This window comes from Hypanus sabinus, chromosome 11, assembly GCF_030144855.1.
Source record: "Hypanus sabinus isolate sHypSab1 chromosome 11, sHypSab1.hap1, whole genome shotgun sequence".
Taxonomy (NCBI): Eukaryota; Metazoa; Chordata; class Chondrichthyes; order Myliobatiformes; family Dasyatidae; genus Hypanus; species Hypanus sabinus.
In genome coordinates this window covers 68,961,543-68,983,976 of record NC_082716.1, presented here as the reverse complement: position 1 = coordinate 68,983,976, position 22,434 = coordinate 68,961,543, and the positions used below count along the sequence as shown (strand labels likewise).

The 22,434-nt window shown below is 40.1% G+C and overlaps 1 protein-coding gene across 2 annotated transcripts in view; it reads right to left on the bottom strand.

Annotated features, from left to right (window-relative positions):
• gpsm2 (G protein signaling modulator 2) overlaps nt 1-22,434 on the bottom strand; it is a 76,706-nt gene that overhangs the window by 47,614 nt on the left and 6,658 nt on the right. The window contains exons 1-4 of one of the 2 annotated variants that reach the window (XM_059984663.1): nt 21,633-22,157; nt 17,631-17,920; nt 8,675-8,896; nt 134-269 (exon numbers count right to left, since the gene is read on the bottom strand). In XM_059984663.1, coding sequence (XP_059840646.1) covers nt 134-269; nt 8,675-8,896; nt 17,631-17,689 — 417 coding nt within the window. In that variant the 5' untranslated portion in view covers nt 17,690-17,920; nt 21,633-22,157. Of the gene's footprint in view, nt 1-133; nt 270-8,674; nt 8,897-17,630; nt 17,921-21,632; nt 22,158-22,434 lie in introns of those variants that run through there. The other variant, XM_059984664.1, reaches the window with a different exon arrangement.

The following is a 22,434-nucleotide window of genomic DNA, read 5'->3' as shown; positions in this document are numbered from 1 at the left end:
CCTTTCAGTTTCTAATATCACCATAAAAAGTCACATCCTAACACCTGAATGGCAAATATATGGAAATGTTAATATCATTACATAACCCTGCATAGATGGTGAGGCACATTGAAGTTTTTATAATGATCATTACCTTATCACAAAGTTCTCTTGAAATATCCAAATGTCTTTGGCAGCAAACTATAGCTTCATCAAACCGCCTCAAAACCTTAAAAGTATTGCCAAGGTTGCCACTAGCCTTAGCTTCTCCTAGTCGATCGCCAATTGTTCTGAAAATTAAGCAAATAAATTAAAACATGCAACTGGCAAAGTTTCTGCATGGCATTCATTCTTAATGCTCATCTCACCTTTTAAGCCACTTAAACTGAGATCTTATTGAAAGAATTTACTCTGACTAAAACAAATTAGCTGTATTTATTCCCAAGAAGCTTTTGATAACCTATTTGATGACTAAAAATTTGTCTGGAATGCAAATATTAACTTGTGCACTCTGTTTATTTCATCATTACAACATCATCTGGACTTGCTTATTTTACTACCATAACTCTGTGGAATGTGTGTCAGGCAAGCTGCAAATCAAATGTTGACCTTCTCTTCTCCCCCCATCCCAGTTCCATTTTCCACTCTGACCTTTCACTTCTTCTCACCTGCCTATTAATTTCCCATGTCCCCACCTCCTTCCTTTTTACCTCATCTACTCTCCTCTCCTATCAGATTGTTTTTTCTCCAGCCCTTGACCTTTCCCACCCACCTAGCCTCATATTATCACCTTCCAGCTGGTGTCTTTCCCCTCCTGCCACCTTTTTATCTTTTTATCCTGGCTTCTTCCCGGTCCTGAAGAAGGATCTCTGCCGGAAACACTGACTGTTCACTCTTTTCCATAGATGCTTTCTGATCTGCTGAGTTCCTCCAGCTGAGAGTGTGAGAGAGAGTAGTTGCTTTGGATTTCCAGCACTTCTAGACTTCGTCATGTTTGTTTTCAAAAAGGACAAGTTGAAATATTGGAGGGATTTCAACATCAGAACAAGAATTTTAAAATGGAAGTTTCCAGGTGAACCACCATGGGGAGGGGTGAGCAAACAGGACTTGCTGAATTGGGAAATGTACAGCAGGGTTTTAAATGTCACACGTGCTGTCACAACTGACAGAATATGGTCTTGCTTTTTTTTCATAAATTTATTCATTCTTGGGATGCAGGCAAGTTTGATATTTATTAGTCATTACAATTCCCCACCTCCACATGGTGAGGATACAACTTAAAATTAATATTGTGAGAGAAGTTCCAAGATTTTATCAAAATTCAAGATTTTAAAGTTCTAAAAAATTCCAAGATGTAGCATAGTGGTTAGTGAGATGTATTACAGCTCGGGATGTTCTGGAGTATGGAGATCAATTCCAGCACCATTCTGTAAGGAGTCTCTGTACACTCTCCCCATGCATTGCATGGTTTTCACTGGGTGGTTTCCAGTGGTTTTCTCCCACTGTGCAAAGACGTACCAGGTAGGTTAATTGGTCATGGTAAATTGTCCTGTAATTAGGTTAGGGTTAATTGGGGCTATTAGGGCAGAAGGGCCTAGTCCATTCTGTATTGCTGAATAAAATGTTTTAACCAAACCATTAACAGCCTCATACACCAAGATCAATGGTGTGACTCGGAAGTAGGAGGTGGTAATATTTCAATGTGATAGCTGACCTTGTGCTTATAGGCAGTAGAGGTAATGAGTTTTTGAGAGGAAGTTTTTTTGTCATGTTAAGAGGAAGAGGTTGAAACTCACTTTCCATTCCATTACCATACCAACAATATTAACGTATTTTTTTCCAAGTCTGTGCTGACTACACAAGAAATGCATGGAATGTCAAAGGGAAGACTTCCCACCTCTTTGTGTAGTTGATATATTCCCCCCTCCCCATTTATCATCCCTACCTCCTCACAAAAGAAATCATTATTAGAGCTAATAATCTTGCAATAAGAGACCATTCCTAACTCTGGTAGTTTTAATAATCTTCTCTCCATAACAAAGAAATAGAATACCAGGAACCCCAGCAACAAAACAGGTTCTGTGCAGACTGAATTCCAACAACTCCTTTTTCAGTTTTTGGGATATAGAGCACAGTGATGTGTTTTCTAAAGCAATTGTCATCAATTTCAGAGTTTCTTAGTATTATACTCAGCCAAATGCTATATGAAAGCAAGGGTGGTCAGTCACTCTCAGCTCTGGGCTGGAGTTTGACTCTTGTTTATAATTGGATTCAGGTAGTAGTGGACATTGATTATAAAAACTAAACCTGCTCCTTAATACTTAGGTTAAGTATTCCAAAATTACACAATCAATAATATCTCATTGTTATTTTGTGAAAAATCAACAATAGCTCATGTAATATTGTTTTCTGTCTTGCTGTCAGGAAACAAATCACAGTTTTACTTTGAAAGGTAAATGCTCTTAACTGTACTAGAAAAGTTAGGCTATAGTTACAGCAACTTATGAATATATCCCCTCTCCACATTGGTCAGAAAAATAGAGCTTATTTAATTTAATGAGATTACAAGTATGGGCCTCAGAAAGCAGCAACATGGCACCTCAGCCTGAAGGTTGTACAAGCTTCCATCTCAGGCTGAACTCTCGAATTAAAGCTCAAGATGATCATGGAACCTCCAGCTGCTTTTAAAAAAAGGTATAATTATCCACCATATATTAAAACTTGAGTCTTCAGTTGCAGGGATACTTTGCTTTTTGTCCAACTTTGCATTATGCTTCTGTCATTTAATTAGAAGACATTTGGTCCAACCTAGTTACATTCTCTTGAAGAAATGTAAGAAATTCAAAGCTATGTTTATTGTCATAAGCATAATACACAGGTGCAATGGAAAAACATACTAGTACCAGGATCACAAACACATAACATCAGATAAGCAGTGTACATACACAAGAGAAACAAATTATACACAACTTTTACAAGAAATAACACAATTCGGAAAAAAGTCCACTTTAGTGAAAACTGATAACAGTGGTCAAAGTGGTTGTGTCAGATGATTCCAGAACCAAATGGTCGAAGAGAAGCAGCTGTTCTCGAACCTAGTGGCTTAGGACTTCAGACGCCTGTACCTTCTGCCCAATGATAGCTACAAGAAGATGACATGGTCTAGATGGTGGGGACCTTTGATGATGGATGTTTCCTTCTTGAGTCAGCATCCTCTGTAGTAACAACCGATACTGAAGAGAGATATGCTCATGATGTATTGCGCAGAGTCCACTACACCGCAAGCTTCTAACATTCCTGTACATTTGAACTGTTGCACCAGATCATCATGCAATCAGTCAGGACACTTTCAATAGAACATCTATAAAGTTTGTTAGGTTGTTCTGGAACCTCCTTAATCTTCTAGAAAAAGTAAAACTGTTGCCAGAGTTTCCTTGTGATTGCATCTATATGCACAGCCCAGGATAGGTCATCCAAGAATTTCAAGTTGCAGACTTTACACTGTTGATGCCCCCAATGTACACTGGCAATGTTCACCATCTTTCCCCTTTCCAAAATTTGCAATCAGCTCGAGTAAAGGTTGATAACCTCCCCTTAAGAAGGTGTTTAGGAATCCTTAATATCCTTAAGGAGATAGCTTAAGTTCTAACCACAATATTTAATCAAACTGAATAACAATTAAGCAAATTGCAAAATGGTCTTATTTAAAACTCTAAAGGTACAGTCAAATCAGATAATATTATGGAAAACTACTGGGAAACACTGTCAAGAACTTCTAAATATTGCACTTAGGTAAGCATATACTGTAATCATGCATAAACACTAAGTTCTTACAAGGCAGTCAGCAATGGAAGCTAAATAATGCTCAACTAATGTTGATCTTTTATTTAAGTGAAGAGATTGAAAGAGGTGGGGGAAAGAATGTACTATGGTAAGTCATAAACATGAGGATTCCGCAGATGCTTGAACACAGCAGGTCAGAAAACATCTACGGAGAGAGTGGGATAAAAGATCAATGATTATGCTGTCAATTTGGAGGCTACCGAGGCACAATATGAGGTGTTGTTCCTCCAACCTCAGAGTAGTTTCATCTTGGCAGTAGAGGAGGCCATTGACCAACAAGTCTGAATGGGAATGGGAAGACAAATTGAAATGGGTGGCTATCAGGAAATCCTATGTCTTCTGAGTAGGATAGAGCAAAAGTACTATACAGTGATTGGTATGTTCATGGCCTAAGGTAGGAGGAGTCAATTTTAGAAAACCTAGCACATTTATTTTTCCTACATTTACACACTTAGTCCAGCAGTCATGGAGCATACAGATCCCTTCTTTGTAGAAGTCGGCCTCTTGGACCTCCAGAAGCAGTCCATAGCATGGGGTGATTGATAAGTTTGTGGCCTAAGGTAGAAGGAGATGTGTTATTGACTTCAGACTTACTATATTTTCACTCAGAGTTGAACTGCACGTGCATGTAAAGAGAGCTGTATAACTGATCCCCTTCTACCCCTGCTGTGGACCACCTGGAGGTACAAGACTCTCTTATTACATGCACGTGCAGTTCAACTCTGACTGATAGAGCAGAAAGTTTGAAGTTAATAACTCATCTCCTACCTTAAGCCTCGAATTTATTAACCACCCCGCTGTGGACCACTTCTACAAAGGAAGGATCCGTATGCTCCATGACCGCTGGACTAAGTGCATAAATGTAGGAGGGGACTATGTTAAAAAATAAATGTGCTAGGTTTTCTAAAATAGACTCCTCCTATCTTAGGCCACAAACTTATCAATCACCCCTCGTATATCACCTAAAAATTAAATAAGTACTGCAAAAAGAGAGAAAAAAAGAAAAACATAGTGAGTAGTGTACATGGATTCATTGCCCATTAAGAAATACGATGGCAGTGGGGAAGAAGCTGTTTCAAAAACATTGAGCGTCTCTTCAGGCTCCTGTACTTCCTCCTTGAAGGTAACAATGAGAAGAGAGCAAATTTATAGATGACGTTTGAGCTGTACCTAGCCACACAGTCGTGGATGTAGAGAATAGAGCAGTCGGCAAAAGCACACATCCTTGAGGTATGCCAGTGTTGACTGGCAGCAAGGAAATGATGTTATTCATGCCAAGGATCCAGTTGCAGAGGGAGGTACAGAGGCCCAAGTTTAAATGGTTCTGTTTATTTATCAGAGAATGTATACAGTATATAACCTGAAATGCTTAGTCTTCTCAGACATCCATGGGAAACAGAACCCCAAAAGAATGAACAACAGAAAAAAAAACGTTAGAACCCCAGAGCCCCCACTCCCCCGCATAAGTGGCAATGATGCATCAACCTCCCCCCACCCCATAAATTTCAGCAAAAAGTGTCAGTGTTTCTCTTGCACTCAAATGGGACAGAGAGATAGTCTTCCCTTCCCCTGTGAAATGGGTAAGGGAAGACTAACGGTTACTGTTATGATGTTATAGTCTGCTGCATCACTTTTTATTCCAAGATTCTCCAACTTGGTTGGTGAGCTCCAAGAGCAGGAACTCATCTGCTGTAAAACACCACAATTTTGAGTTCCTTTACAGATCAGGGAGCTTGGTAGAACCCCAGCCATCTTGAAAAGGAAAAAAGGAGACACTAAAGAAAGGAATTTAAGTTGTTTCCACAGAAGAAGTTGAAGAGGCAGCCATTTGGCACCATCTTAACGCCACCTTCTGAGCCTGTTCATTAGTACTGAGAGTATGATGGCATTGAATGCTGAGCTCTAATCCATAAACAGCTGACCGACGTAGGTATTGCTGTTGTCCAGGTGATCCAAGGCTGAGTGAAGAGCCAGTGAGTTTTGAATGTGCTGTAGACTTATTGTGGCGATAGGCAAATTGCACCAGGTCCAGGTCCTTGCTTAGGTAGGAGTTGATTCTAGCCATGACCAACATCTCAAAGCAGTTCATCACACAATGTTGGAGGAACTTAGCAGGTTAGCCATCATCTATAGAAATTAATCAATAGTTGACACTCCAGGCCAAGACAATTCAACAGGACTGGAAAGGAAAGGGGAAGATGCCAGAATAATAAAAGTGGAGGAGAGGGGATGAAGTAAAAAACTGGGAAGTGATAGGTGGAAAAGGCAAAAGGCTGGAGAAGGAATCAGAAAGGAAACGAGTGGACCATGGGAGAAAGGACTGATAGGTATTGGAGAATAAAGTTGCAACGTTTGCTGTGCGGCCAGAACTATGTGGCCAGCCTTGTGTTTGCCATGTATCCAATTTATTAGCCAGAATGGAATCTCTGTATTGTCTCTGTACTATTGAACGCATCAGTGCCTTGAGAATGTAGCTAACAGTGAAAGTAAGCATGTAGAGATAACAGTGGTAGACGGGATCGTGGAGTGGTGTGATGGTATGGGGACCAGTCAAGGCCGGGAAAGGGGACACATGTTCCAAGGAGTAGACTAGAGCAAGTATGGGCTACTGAGCAGAAATATTGGTGGCAAATCGAGAAGCTAATGTGCTGGTGATAAGCGTTGCAAGCGGATAGGGTATGCTAATGTAACTGAGATAGGAGACGAGGGTATGCTAATGAAATTAAGGTAAGAAATTACTATAAAGAATACTGTGTATTAGGCTCGGTGGGCAATTAGTGACACATTCATAAATTGTCTCAGCTTTTGTTTGCAAATAAAGGCCTAAACTTCTCGAAGAATCTTCTGCGTCTCCTGGTTATTTCAAGAAACCACGACAAAGGCATTTGAGGAGAGACATTAAAAGGTCAGAATGGAGAATAGAAGGGGTAGAGAAAAAAATTACTAGAAGGAGACATTTATGTTCATACCATCAGGTTGGAAGCTACCAAGACAGAATATGTGGTGTTGCTCCTCCATCTTGACAGTGTCCTCAATGTGGCAAAAAAGAAAGCCATGGACTGACGTATCAAATGAGAATGGGGATAAGAATTAAAATGGTTCGCCCCTGGGAAATTCTGCTTTCATCACAGTAGATGTGAGTGAAACTGGGCAATAGTCCTTAAGACTCACCCTACTCTTCTTGGGCATTGGTATAATTGTCACCCTTTTGAAGCAGGTGGGAACCTCCAACTGCAGCAGTGAGGGATTGAAGATGTCCTTGAACATTCCTGTCAGTTGGTTGGCAGATTTTCAGTGCCCTACCAGGTACATGGTTTGGGCATATCCTCGTAGGGAAACACTCACCCACACAGGTCTTGAAGAAGTCAGTGACAACTGTGGCATATTTATTCAGACTTAAAAATGAATCCCTGAATAGTCTCCAGTCCAACGACTCAGAGCACTCCTGTAAGCGCTCTCCTGCCTCCCTTGACCACATCTGCTTGGTCCTCTCGGCTGGTGCTGCGGTCGTTAGACTCTGTCTATGCGCTAGAGTAGACATATAGCCAGGTGATTGGACTTTCCAAAGTGCGTCTTGGGATGGAACGGTAAGTATTCTTGATGGTGGTATAACAGTGGTCAAGTGTGTTGGTTCCTTTGGTTCTACCGGTAATATATCAGTGGTAGTTGTTCAGAGTCATCTTCAAGTTGGCCTGGTCAAAATCCCCTGCGATGTTAGGGAAGGCATCAGGATGTGCTGTTTTGTGGCTGCTGGTCATGGTGCTCAGCTCCTCCAGTGCCTGCCTGATGTTGACAAAGAATGGAATGTACACCGCTGCCAGTATGACAGCAGAAAATTCGGTCGGCAGATAAAATGGACCATACATGACTGTGAGGTGTTCCAGGTCAGGGCAACAGGACTGGAACAGAACCATCAAGTCTTTGCACCATGATGAGTTAATTATGAAGCATACACCCCTCCTCTACCCTTAAAAGACTGAATTGACCCGTCTTTACAGTGAATGGTGAAGCCATTGATTTGCAGCACCTCATCCAAAATGATGAGGTTCAGCCATGTTTCTGTGAGGCAAAATACTCAGTAGTCCCTGATGTCCCTTGGTACCTCAATCTTGCTCTGAGGTCTTGCAGTTTTATTTTCCAGAGACTGTACATTCACCAACAGGATAGTAGTGGGGAAGGTCAAAGGCCTCTACGTTTCAATAATACTTTTAGCCCAGCGCGCCTTCCCAACTTCCATTTTCTTAAACATGAACTGCACTTGTGACCAGAGTCTGCCATCCAGGGTCTGTCGCTTTTGAGGATCGATAGATTTTTAAAATATGTCTTAAAAAGATGTTACTTCTGAAGTACCCAAGGTTGTGACTGGGTACAACTAGTCCTAAACAGAAATATTTGCTGATTCCCATTGGAGCTGCATGCTGAGTCACCACTTATTGGCACTACCTTGAAGGAAAGGAAAATTAAAAAGTGAATGGAAAATTAAAAAGTGGAAGGAAAATTGGTAGTAGAAAGGGAACCTTGTTCTTTGAAGAAGATATCTAACATGTTCTGAAATGGAAAGCTTCATCCTTAGAACAGATACAGCAGAGATCATGGAACTAAAGAAATAAATGAAGAAAGTGGGAAGAGGTCTAGTCAAGATAGCTGTGGGAGAGAGTGGATTTTATAAAGTAAATCAGTAGATATTCTACCTACCTCTAGGAACTTTGTATACATTGATATTAAAATAGACATAAAGCGATGAACTTCAAGCCAAATGAATCAGTTTTCGAACCAAGTTGATAACCAGAATTAAATCCAGTGAGCTTTGTATACTTGCAGGTAAATATTTAAAGGCAGAGTGCTTGCTTACCTTGCAAGTGTCAGGTCATGATGGTGGTACTCCAGAGCTTTAGAATAATCATGCAAATAAAAATAAGCATTTCCAAGCTGACTGTAGATAGCACTAAGGGTTTTCAGATCCTCTGTTCCAACCTGAACTGCTGCTTCAAAAAATGATACCCCAGCTCGACAGTCTCCTGCTTTACAGAGTCGTTCACCTTCTAAAGCTAGCTCCAAACAGGAAGCCTCCATTCTGGGAAAAAAAAGCAGCATTAAAGAATTCTTGTTATCTGTTCTTAAGTAAATAAAAAAAGAGAGATTCAAATGAACAAAGGCCCCTAGAATTCAAGGTGGGGAAAATGCAGAAGAGTTAAACTGATACGTGCACCCAATAATTCTAAAAGAAGCAAGTACTAAAATAGCAAATGCAGTAGTTGTAGCACAAATATGAAGTCTGCAAATGCTGAAATCCAAAGTAACACACACACAAATGCTGGGGGAGCATCGGGCTGCATCTATGGAAAAGAATAAAGAATAAATATCCATGTTTCAAGCCAAGACCTCTCTTCAAGACTGAGAAGGGGAAAGATGCCAGGATAAAAAGGCTGGGGGTGGAGAGGGAAAGAGGTTTGCTGGAAGGTGCTGGGTGAAGCCAGGTGGGTAGGAAAGATCAAAGGCTGGAGAAGAAAGAATCAGATAGGAGGGGAGATTGGATAATGGGAGAAAAGGAAAGAGGAGGGACCCAGAGGGAAGTAACAGGCAGGTGAGATGAAGTAGAAGTTCAGAGTGATTAATAGAGGAAGTCAGGGATGGAGGAGAGGGAAAAAAGTTGGTTCACGGACTTCTCGTGCCAAGATGAGGCCACCCTCAGGGTGGAGGAGCAACAGCTTATATTCTGTCTGTGTATCCTCCAACCTAATGGCATGAGTATTAATTTCTCCTTCTGGTAAAGAAATCCCCCCCCCCCCCAAAACTCCTCCATTCCCCACTAAGACCTTTTACTTCTTTTCACCTGCCTATTACTTCTCCCTGGGTCCCTTCCTCCTTCCCTTTCTATTGTGATCCACCCCCCCCCTCTTATCGGATTATTTCTCCAACCCTTGACCTTTCCCACCCACCTAGCTTCACCTATCACCTTCCAGCTGGCCCCTTTCCCCTTTCCCCATCATTTTTTATTCTGGCAGCTTCCTCCTTTCCTTCAGTTCTGAAGAAAGGTCTCGACCCAAAACGTTAACTGTTTATTCTTTACCACAGATGCTGCCTGACATGCTGATTTCCTCCAACATTTTGTGTTTGCTCTTTTGCAGTAGTTGTAATTTTGCAAAAACTCTAAAGAATTATCAATGAATTAAAAAACTGGCAAAGTGACACCTCTGTTCAAAGCAGTGAGAGAGGGCCAAGAACAAAATTAGCCAAAAAATTATTCAAATCATTTAGAAAGTAATAATAGTTTATTTGGAAGGAATCAATGTATCAAAGCAAGTCAGCACAGCTTCATGAAAGGGAAACTGGGTGCAGTATACTACTTACTACTAGGGCTCAAAAACCCCTCCCTTTCACTTTCTGTCATCCCTACTGTTCAACGGAATATAGGCATGAAAGGATATGGTGTGGGAAAAGGACAATCCCATGAAATACATTCACACACATTTCTAACTGATTTAAATGGGGAGAAAAGAAAATGGATACAAATATTTTCAGGTTTCATTTCCTTTTGGTTTAAGAAATGCTAAAGTACTAAAATACCGAAAGCATTTCAAAGAGAAGGTCTGACAAATTTGTGCTGTTGTTCATCTACCCTTTTCAACGTGCTGTTAGTTGAGCATTCTTAAAAAGCAGCATCTTTCTCTCAAATAGATTGGGCTGGATTTAAGATATCACACGTTTACCTAAATTAGCAGTTGCATATAGAAAACAGCAACAACTAAACCACAAGTCTCAGATTTCAAGTTTCTCAATATCCATCCATATTTTATTACATCATTAATTTTTAAGCCAGTCATTCAATAGCACTGCATTTAATTCAGATCCATTTCAACTACTGGAGGTTTAAACCTTTGTACTGAAAGAACATGAACAGTTAAAAACACCATTTATAATCAGTTCAAGACAAAAACCAAGGCAATCAAAATATTATAGGGTTAGTTATCAAATTTCCAGTAATTGACCAACTAGTTCTGGGTTAACAAGCAAGAAAGTAAAAATTTCAGGCTTACCCTGAGTTCAGTGACCAATGCCACTGGTAGTACTGCTCACGGCTTGGTAATTACCTACTCTGATTGTGATTGGCTGACTTTGGGTATGAGTTGCATCCATGATTTTGTTTTAAATAGTTGATTGTGTCAGGGGTCATATCAGAAGAAACAATGTACACACAAGTTCAGATGAGAAAGGGGCTAGAAGGCTTCCTAAAGAAACTGACCATAAAGTACAGCCTAAAAGGAGTATTGCCCTCTTAGATAACTCCCATGGGTGTGGTCTTTCATTGATTCTATCGTGTTCCTTGTATTTCCTATGAATGTCCACAAGATAATGAATCTCAGGTTTGTAAATATGTATTTTACTAAAAAATTTAACTTTCAAACAAGCGCAGTGTACTGTTTAACAGCCCACCAGTGCATGTGACTGATGCTAGTTAGAAACTCATTCAGCAACAGTCTCCTGCCCCAATTTAGCAGCAGAGTGTCCCAAATAAGCAGCTGCCCCAATTAACTGGAATCTACTGAGTCACTTCATGCCATAAAAACCGGCATAAGCACTGGCCTGATGAGCCTACAAGGCTCTGGACACACTTAAACTTTAACTATATAAAGCATACAAATTTAATATTAATCACATTAAATGATCTATAAAAAGTAGCAATTTAGAATTTATTGAGCAGTAATCTTTAGGAAATTTAGCTGCCTGCATCAACCATGGCTAGGAAATTAGAATGTTTGTCGTACAGTTTTTTAAAATAACTAAATAAAAGTTTCTAAATTGGTGTTCTTTAAATTTTATGATTTGTAGAACATGTTAGTCCTCAATTCTTCATTAAAATATTTTAGAATAATTAAGTATACAAAATAATTATTAGAAATTATGTTAAAAGATATTTTATATCGTCCTCCTTGCATTACGGTCAGCTTTATATTCTAGTGTTAAAGACAGTGGTCTTGGCCATCCAAATTTGGAAGTCAAGATTACTTTATTAAGAAATTGATGTTTCCTTCAAAACAAAGGCTTCATCTTTCAAGTTTGCAGTTTTCAGTTTAAAGAAATCCACTGTCAAAGAATTTTAACTATCCAAGAGCCAGCACTGTTAATGATTATGCATCAGTTAATGATGTTGATCCAATAGTTGTTCCAGCAGGGAAAGGCCATAATACAATATGATCAGCAACTGGTGAAACTCTATACCCAAGCACAGTTGCCCCATCAAATACATTAGCTGTATTTAAACTACTAATCTTCCAGAAGTCATATCAAAGTATTTGTTCCTTTTAAGATCTCTCCAATCAAAACAACTAGCAAGATTTGCAGAAGATACCAGTCCATCCTTGAAACTTTGGAGCGATAAGCAAGAGATAATACTGCTCAATGAACTCATGAGGTCAAGCAGCAAGTGGACGCTCAGAGTCCTTTGCCTCCACATATGTTGCTTCACTCACGATTCTTTCAACATCGGAACAGGTTTCTGATGCTGCCTTAGTGTTAACAAAATCACCAGGATTAAGGATATAGCTGTTGGAGATTTTATTACATAAAAGCCAGCCAAGCTGGATAATGTGATCCCAATGCTGTTTTTAAACAAGTTCCTGCAATGGTCAATGTGCCTGAGAGACTCCAGGGTTATTTTGGATCTTTCAGAAAGGCCTTGGAAGTGAAAAATTGGCCAAGTGCACTTGTTTGCCCAGGGCCACAAAGGAAAACAGTCTTGCCAAATCAGTGAGATTCTTTGGTTTCTTATTAGCACAAGAAATGAATGGCTCCTGGACTACAACAAATGAAATTTCCCCAAGGTCACCAGTTTCAAGGGTATTCCTACATATGTTTTGATCTCAATTGTACCTAAAGCAAGATTTTCATGGATTGTTTTTCCAGCTTTATATTTGCTATAATTTTGTAATAGATTTTAGTATTGCACAGATAAATCAAATGTAAATGACTTCATGTACTTTACTTTAAAATGAGGTTTTAACCTTGGCTCTTGATCACTAATGACCACTTCTTTTTTTAAAAAAAATACACCATTTCCAGCTAATCATTGCATTGGTAACTCTGACAGATCAGCTTGTCTGAAATCCAAAAGAGATACAATGCCTATAAAAAAAGTATTCATTGCCCATCCCCCCCCAGATGTTTTAATGTTTTATTGTTTTACAACATTGAATCACAGTGGATTTAATTAGGCTTTTTTGACAACAGTAAACAGATCAACAGAAAAAGACTTTCGTATTGAAATGAAAACAAACCTCTACAAAATGATCCACAAACCCCATTTCCAGAAAAGTTAGGATATTTTCCAAAATGCAATAAAAACAAAAATCTGTGATATGTTAATTCATGTGAACCTTTATTTAACTGAAAAAAAGTACAAAGAAAAGATTTTCAATAGTTTTACGGACCAACTTAATTGTATTTTGTAAATACAAATATTTACAAATATTTTGTAAACACAAATTTAGAATTTGATGGCTGCAACACACTCAAAAGTTGGGACAGAGTTAAAATAAGATTGAAAAGAGCACAGAATATTCAAGTAACACCGGTTTGGAAAACTCCACATTAAGCAGGCTAATTGGTAGCAGGTGAGGTATCATGACTGGGTATAAAAGTAGCATCCATCAAGGCTCAGTCTTTGCAAGCAAGGATGGGTCGTGGCTCACCCCTTTGTGCCAAAATTCGTGAGAGAATTGTTAGTCAGTTCAAAAGGAACATTTCCCAACGCAAGATTGCAGAGAATTTAGGTCTTTCAACATCTACAGTACATAATATTGTGAATAGATTCAGAGAATTCAGAGACATCTCAGTGCATAAAGGTCAAGGTCGGAAACTACCGTTGAATGCATGTGATCTTCGAGCCCTCAGGTGGCACTGCCTAAGAAACCGTCATGCTACTGTGACAATTATAGCCACCTGTGCTCTGGAGTACTTCGGAAAACCATTGTCACTTAACACAGTCCATCGCTACATCCAGAAATGCAACTTGAAATTATTACACAAGGAGGAAGCCATACATCAACTCAATGCAGAAACGCTGGTGAGTTCTCTGGGCCCGAGCTCAACTCAGATGGACCGAAAGATTGTGAAACCGTGTGCTGTGGTCAGATGAGTCCACATTTCAGCTAGTTTTCAGAAAAAACGGGCGTCGAGTTCTCCATGCTAAAGATGAAAACGACCATCCTGATTGTTATCAGCGAAAGATGCAAAAGCCAGCATCTGTGATGGTATGGGGTGCATCAGTGCCCACGACATGGGTGAGTTGCATGTATGTAAAGGTACCATAGACTCTGAGGCGTATATTAGGATTTTAGAGAGACATATGTTGCCATCAAGGCAACGTCCCTTCCTGGGACGTCCATGCTTATTTCAGCAGGACAATGCCAGACCACATTCTGCACGGGCTCCAACAGCGTGGCTTTGTAGACACAGAGTGCGTGTGCTTGACTGGCCTGCTCCCAGTCCAGATCTATCTCCTATTGAAAATGTATGGTACATCATGAAGAGGAGAAGCAGACAATGGAGACCACGTGGACTGTTGAGCAGCTGAAGTCTTATATCAAGCAAGAATGGACAAAATTTCCAATTGCAAATCTACTACAATTCGTATCCTCAGTTCCAAAATGATTAAAAAGTGTTATTAAAAGGAAAGGTGATGAAACACAATGGTAAACATGCCTCTGTCCCAACTTTTGTTGTGTGGTGCAGCCATCAAATTCTAAATTTGTGTATATTTACAAAATACAATTAAGTTGGTCCATAAAACTATAGAAAATCTTTTCAGTTTACTTTTGTCAGTTAAATAAAGGTTCACATGGATTAACATATCACAGAGTTTTGTTTTTATTACATTTTGAAAAATATTCCAACTTTTCAGGGAATGGGGTTTGTAAATTAGTTACAAATATTAAATGCAAAATAATTGATTGCACAAGTATTCACCCCCTTCAAGTCGGTACTTAGTAGATGCACCTTTGGCAGCAATATAGACTTGAGTCTGTGTGGATAGGTCTCTATCTGGACACTGCAATTTTTCCCCCATTCTTCTTTACAAAACTGCTCAAGCTCCATTTGATTGCATGGGGTTTGTGAATGAACAGCCCTTTTCAAGTCCAGCCACAAACTCTCAATTGGATTGGGGTCTAGACTCTGGCTTGGCCATTCCAGGACAATAACTTTTTTAAGCCATTTCTGTGTAGCTTTGGCTTTATGCTTGGGGTCATTGTCTTGCTGGAAAACAAATCTTCTCCCAAGTTGCAGTTCTCTTGCAGACTGCATCAGGATTTCCTGTATTGTGCTGTATTCATTACACCCTCTGCCTTCACAAGCCTTCCAGGGTCTGTTGCAGTGAAGCATCCCCACAGCTTGATACAGTCACCGCCATGCTTCACGGTAGGGATGATGTGTTTTTGAATATGTGTAGTGTTTGGCTTACGTCCAACATAGTGTTTAGCCTGATAGCCAAAAAGCTCAATTTTGGTTTCATCGGACCATAGAACCTTCCTCTGGCTGACTTCAAAGTCTCCCATGTGCCTTCTGTCAAATTCCAGCTGAGATTTTTTTCCCAACAGTGGCTTTCTCTTTGCCACTCTCCCATAAGCTGTGACTGGTGAAGCACCCGGGTAACAGTTATTGTATGTGCAGTCTCTCCCATCTCAGCCACTGAAGCTTGGAACTCCTCCAGAGTCATAGGTCTCTTGGTGGTCTCCCTCACTAGTTCCCTTCTTGTAAGGTCTCTCAGTTTTTGAGGATGGCCTGCACTAGGCAGATTTACAGCTGTGCCATATTCTTTCCATTTCTTGATGATTGACTTGACTGTACTCCAAGGAATATTCAGTGACACAGAAATTTTCTTGTATCCATCTCCCAACCTTTGCTTTGCAATAACCTTTTCAGAGTAGCTTGGAACGTTCTTTCATCTTCATGGCGTAGTTTTTGCCAGGATACTGACTCAACAGCAGTCAGACCTTCCAGATACAGGCGTATTTTTGCTACAATTGATTGAAACACCCGACTGCACACAGGGAGATCTCTATTTAACTAATTATGTGACTTGTAAAGTCACTTAAAGTGACTTGTACCAGTGATGATGAGGAGTGTGGAGTGTGATACTAAAGGGAGTGAATACTTATGCAATCAATTATTTTGTGTTTTACATTTGTAATTAACTTATTTCAATTTGTAGAGATCTGTTTTCACAAAGACACAAAGGAGTCTTTTTCTTATGATCAGAATCAAAAAAATTAGATTAAATCCAGTATTATTCAATATTGTAAAATAATACATTAAAATTTCTGGAGGGGCTGTGAATACTTTTTATAGGCATTGTAGCTACATATCTGCTACATTTTTGATTTCTTGGAGCAATAACAGGTCTTTTCAAAAACTTAACATGCAAAACGAGCTGCTAAAATTCCCATTTGATAGCACAAGATAAATATAATGCATTTGACAAACCATAAAATGGAAGGCAAGAGCAAGTATGAAACTAAACAGTGAAGTTGAAGGGGAAAGGTACTCCAAAATTTACAACTGACTTTTGAAAAACAATTTAGGCAAAAATTTCATAATTCTAAAAGAGTACAAGTTAATAAGATCTGTTTAAAGAATAATACTTCATTCCTTCCTGCTTAACCTGTACACCTCAGACTTTAGATACAACAGTGAGTCATGTCATCTGCAGAAATTCTCTGATGATTCAGCAACTGTTGGATTATATAAAGGGAGGACAGAAGGATGAACACAGGGCCCGGGTAGAGGACTTTGTCAAATGCTGCAAGCCGAATCATCTGCAGCTCAACAGTAGTAAGATGAAGTAGACGGTAATAGACTTTAGAAAGACTATACCTGCATTGCTCCCCATTACTAACGATGGTGTGGATGTGGTGAGGAACTACACATACCTGGGGGTGCACCTGGATGACAGACTTAAGTGCAATACCAACACAGGGGCAGTGTACAAAGAGGACCAGAGGCGTCTCTACTTTCTGAGGAGAAAGAGGTCTTTTGGAGTATGCACGTCTGAGCTTCACATTTTCTAACAGTCTGCTGTTGCCAGCACAATCTTCTATGCGGTGGTGTTCTGAGGCAATAGCATCAACATGGGTGATGCCAACAGGCTCAATAAACTGATCAGAAAGGCCGGCTCTATTATAGGAGACACTGGAAGCTGTGGTAGAACAAGGAACCCCATGGAAACTTGTCACAATTCTGTACTATGTTTCTCACCCTCTGCGTGCCACCTTGGCTGAACAAAGGAGCACTTTAATAGACCAAGACAACTGCTCTGCTCCTAAGAGCGCTATATGAGGTCATTCTTACCCTCAGCTCTGTAATGAGTCAACCTATAGCCAGGGAATGATGACCCCTCCTGTTAGTCTGTTTGTGGTAACTTATTCTTTAATCTTTCTACTTCTCTTCTAATATTTCTATCTCTGCACTTGTAATGCTAATGTAACACTAATTTCCTTTGGAATCAATAAAATGTCTTCTGAAGAAACCACTATTTAGAACTTTAACATCTCAGGGAAATAAAAATGTAAAAACTGCATAATTGAAACAAAATACAAGAACAAGGAAGGGGAAAAGTCAAATCATAGACTTAGTATATTAATGGAGACAATTATATTGGCACTTTATATTCCAAGAAAAAGATTCAATTTAAAGCGTCTTAAAAAATGCAGCTAAATCAAATGTTATTGAAAAGTAATAAATCAACTTTAATACAAAAATATACTTTTGTTAAAATACTGAGGGTTCAAGGAGTAAACTGAAATTATAACTACCTGTAACGGATGTGATAGGGATATTCACGCAGGCTAACCAAAATATCACTTGCATCCATTCAGCTGTTTAATGTAGGGGTTCTCCACATAACCACGGTAAACTCAGCCAGAATACTTAAAACTTCGTCAAGCAATTAAAATACAGAATCCACACGTATGAAGGTTATGAGGATGTTGACTACCTACAAAGCTCAGCTTCATTGTTTTCTCTGCAAAAAATTAATTTGGATCATAAAGGTGCCACAATTTTGTGTAGTAATGGACCTTTTAATTCTTCAGCTGGCTGGAATCTGCAAAAAGAACAAAAACCAAAAGTCTTGTAAATAAATATCATTATTAATGACTGCCACTAGATAAAAGGCAATGGTGAATACAATAAAAAATTGCAGAAGTGCTTACATAATACAAAATTACAAATAGCACAGAATAGAGATTCAAGTGAAAAATAATGCTCCAGCTCTCGAATTTTCTTCTTCAAATACAGATCTCCTAATGAAATTCATTTGCACATCATAGATATACATAGAAACATAGCACATTACAGGCCCTTTGGACCATGATGTTGTGCCAAGCATGTAACTTACTCTAGAAACTAGAATTTCCCTACCGCATAGCCCTCTATTTTTCTAATCTCCATGTACCTATCTAAGAGTCTCTTAAAAAACCCACCTCAACCACCTTCATTGGCAGTGCATTCCACGCACCCACCACTGTGTGAAAAGCTTACCTCTGACATCTCTGTTGTACCTAATTCCAAGCACTTTAAAATTATGCTTGTCATGTTAGCCATTTCAGCCCTGGGAAAAAGTCTCTGGCTATCCACACGATCATTGCCTCTCATCACCTCATATACCTCGATCAGGTCAGTTCTCATCCTCCGTCGCTCCAAGGAGAAAAGGCCAAGATCGCTCAACCTATTCTCATAAGGCATGCTCCCCAATCCAGGCAACATCCATGTAAAAGGATGCTTTGAATTTCAAGTGAAAGGCAAATGGTGATGGTGATGGGAAAGAATTGGGATGAAAGTCAAATAAAAGTAAGCAGGGAATTCACCTAACAGGCCCAAATTCATTGTAACGTTATGATCCCAACCCCCTCCTTTGTGAGAATCGCAAGAGCACCCGTTTGGGGGGGGGGGTCAGTAGACCCAGGAAGTGGGAGAGAGAGAGATGTGCTGAATAGACTTAGGCAGTGGGAGAGAGAAATGTGCCGAATAGCACGTTCCACCCGGGATGCAAAATAAGGCGACAGTGACTATTGTCTCATGGACACCACGTGAAAAGCCCTCGGGCAAAGTGGGCTGGTTGAGAGAGAGATTGCATCATCCCAACCTGATTGACACCTGTGACCCCGTGAGGAAGTATAAAGGAGAGTCTCAGGGGGACAGCCCCCTCAGACGCACCAAGAAGATACGAGAGAGTGATCCCGCCGTAGCAGGAAGCCATTCTGAAGGAAGCCACGTGTGTTAGATTCCAGGATTGGAATTTGTGGCTGGAGTCACGGAAAACCGCTTTTAACTAACATCAGGGAGGGGGAACCAATGCTCCCCCGATTCCACGGAAGCTTCATAAAGACCCGGCAAGCTTTTCCTCCTCTCCCCAATCTCTCTCTCTCTGTCGCCCCATGTGAAACCCAGCGATTCCCAAAAGGCTGAAGCCTGCAGACTTCTGAGTGACTTTTATATTTCCAACGGACAATATATTATCCCCTAGACAACAGTCGAGATTATTTCTTAATGATGGTTATTACTATACCCGCGCTTTAGATTGAGTATTGATGACGTGCATTACCTGAATGTTTGTATTAACCTTACTTTTGTGCCCCCTTATAACTAAAAACATTTGAAAATAGTGACATCAGACTTCAACGGACCTCTCTATCTTTGCTGGTGAGTTATCCAGTTACGGGATATGTAACAGCAACATCAGCAGGACTTAGTCATGCTTCAAAAGACATCCTGCATAGAGAAATCTGTCACATAAACCCTCAAATGGAAATCATATCAAGATGGGTAGGGGAGGTTGCTCAGTCAAATCTATAGGTAACATGGAAAACTGAGTTACTGCAGATCACCCTCCTCCTCTTCCAGCACACCAGAGATCTTTCTTAACTTCCTAGTCAAGGAGTTGCAAATCTTTTGGACAGCGTGTACCCAAATTGGTGATAATTTTCTAAATAATTGTCTGGCATGCCATGGTAATTTTTAGCAGGCATCATCATTGATTAATGATTTAGTAACAGTAATTACGGACTTCAAGGAAAAAAGTTGAGCCCTGTTCTTACTTACATACATTCATTGCTTTTCTATTACTAAAAGTAAAACAGAGACATTTAAATAAATTAAGCATTTTAGATTGTTCAAAAATTAATGTTAGTCTTTTAAAAATGATTGAAAAGTAACATTTCTAAATAGTCTTGTACACTGGAGCTGTTTACTATCTAAATACTAATATGTACATCAGTCTGCAAGGAGTTCAAAGTGCATCAAACGTCAGGTATTCTTGCAACCACTTAGATGACACCAAGCCAGCGTGAGACTTTTCCTATGGAAACATCTCATTGTTCCATAAAGGACGTGCAACGCCTGTTCTTTTACCTCTTCCTTTCCCACCAAGTTTCCTAAACAGTTCTTTCAACAGAAGCACTGCAAATAATAGTAGTCTTGGTTCAATATTCTAAATGGGGGAGCATAATGGTTAGCACAATGCTTCACAGTACTAGTGACACAGGTTCAATTCCCTCTGCTACCTGTAAGGAGGTTGTGAGTTCTCTCTGTGACCACATGGATTTCCTCCGGGTGCTCTGATGTCCTCCCACAGTCCAAAGATGTACTGGTTAGTAGCTTACGTCTTTTGCAGGAGGACAATGTTGAGGGGACAAAATTGGAAGTGTATTGCCTGCTTCTTCCTGGTTACACATTTCTGGATTTTGAATGATGGTCAGGGAAGAGGCAAGTACAAAGGTGAAAACAGAAGTGCAAGAAACTGAATAGACGGAGATGAATATCCTGGGGTGGGAACTGTAATTATAGAACATATCACATTGGGTGGAAGGAGCCATGAACAGAACGAATATGACAGAGCTTTAAAAATAAACAGAACAGTACGAATTCTATTCAAGAAGCTGGTGGAAGAGGTAGTGGTATGATCAAGACAGCAACAGATGTCAGAAGGACTAATGGGTACTGGTTGCTAATCTATCTCCTGAGATGGAGATAAAGATCAGGGAAACAGATAGATGGATCATGGATAACAGAGCAGGGTAGAGACTGGCAGCACAAGATAAACAATGGAGCTGCCATGAGAGTAAATAATAATTACATTACATTCCAAATGTTACATTTTAAATTTGGATGAATTAAGTGGAATTAAAAGAAGTTGTTAAAGGAAGGCAAAGTTTGGCTGGAATTACTGTTCGGAGAAGTGGTGAAATGCTTTTTGTATAGAATTGTAGAGGGATTGAACATTCATGGTGAAAATGAGTCAAAGGGAACCAAGAAACTCCCTGGTGAAATCGTAATATCAATTACTTAAACTGTCCTGGGTTTAACACAAATACAAATGATCGTTCCAGATTAAAAACACAGACTCCGTCTACCAGCTCCCGTTCTGTTCCCAGATTTTAATCTGGTTCATTACTTTCAAGTACACACAGCAGTGCCAACACAGGGAGTGGGACTAACTGTACGAAAGACTTCCTCCAAGGGCCGGCAACAGTCTACGGGTGCTTAGAACAGAGACACAGCTGGAGCCCAGAGTAAAGACTGAACCACCACTGTATACAAACAAAACGGAAGATCCAAATAGAGGAATTTTAAAAAATGTACAAATTCGAACCACTGACATTGAAGCACTTGCCCTACAATGAAAAGTGGGATTTTTAAAAAAAGCCATAGCCACAGTGGTGAAAGTCAGAAAGCCAAGAGTTACCATGGATTGATAAAACAAAGCAATCAATGCTGAATAAAGGACAGAAATGAGTGAACAAACTTCTGATACCGACCAGCATAGCAGTCCGCAGTTGAAAGCTTCAGAATCCTGCTCGACTTTTGTTGGGGATTACTTCTATTTGATTCCTCCGACTGTGACGAACCATTGTAATTTAAACGGCTTGAAGCGACCAGTTTACTCGGACGTTGTACGTTTAGTATCAACGCCAGGTCTGCCTTCACGACAACCTTTCTCACTCGGTCAGTAAGAGAAACTCCCACTTGCGCCGCTGCCTTCGTGTTTTACTACTCACGGTGAGTTCTTCCATTCAGTGCCCGAGAACACTCCTTCCGTTCATCCAAATTCGCGTCAACGGCAGTTGGCGTGAAGAACCATCGGTTGAAATTTGAATCGAGCCCCGAGGGGAAGGCGGGGTTTAGGCCCGCCAATCTGTTATGATGATGTAAGGGCGTAAAGCTGAAGGAACAATTGTGGATACGAAAGAAGCGAAAACTTGGCTGTTAAATTCGCGTCCGATCTGGGGTGAAATGGTCAATCTACATAGATTTCCCTTCATGAATGTCGCCAATTAGCATATTCCTGACAGTAGGAGTACGTACCGAGGGACCTCTAGCTTGTATAAATACTTCAACAACACTTGCCTTCACGAAACATTGAGAATCCTATGTAACAGCCTCCGAGAAGCTTCACACATGTACTATAGTATTTAAGAATGAAACACAAGTGGCACTGGTTGGTGCCTTGTAAGAGTACATATTTACCGTGTGGTGCCCTTCACTTTAAGACACTGAAAATATTCCTACCATAATCGATGGGCTAATTTCAAGTAGCAGGGGTACTCACGGGTAAAGACC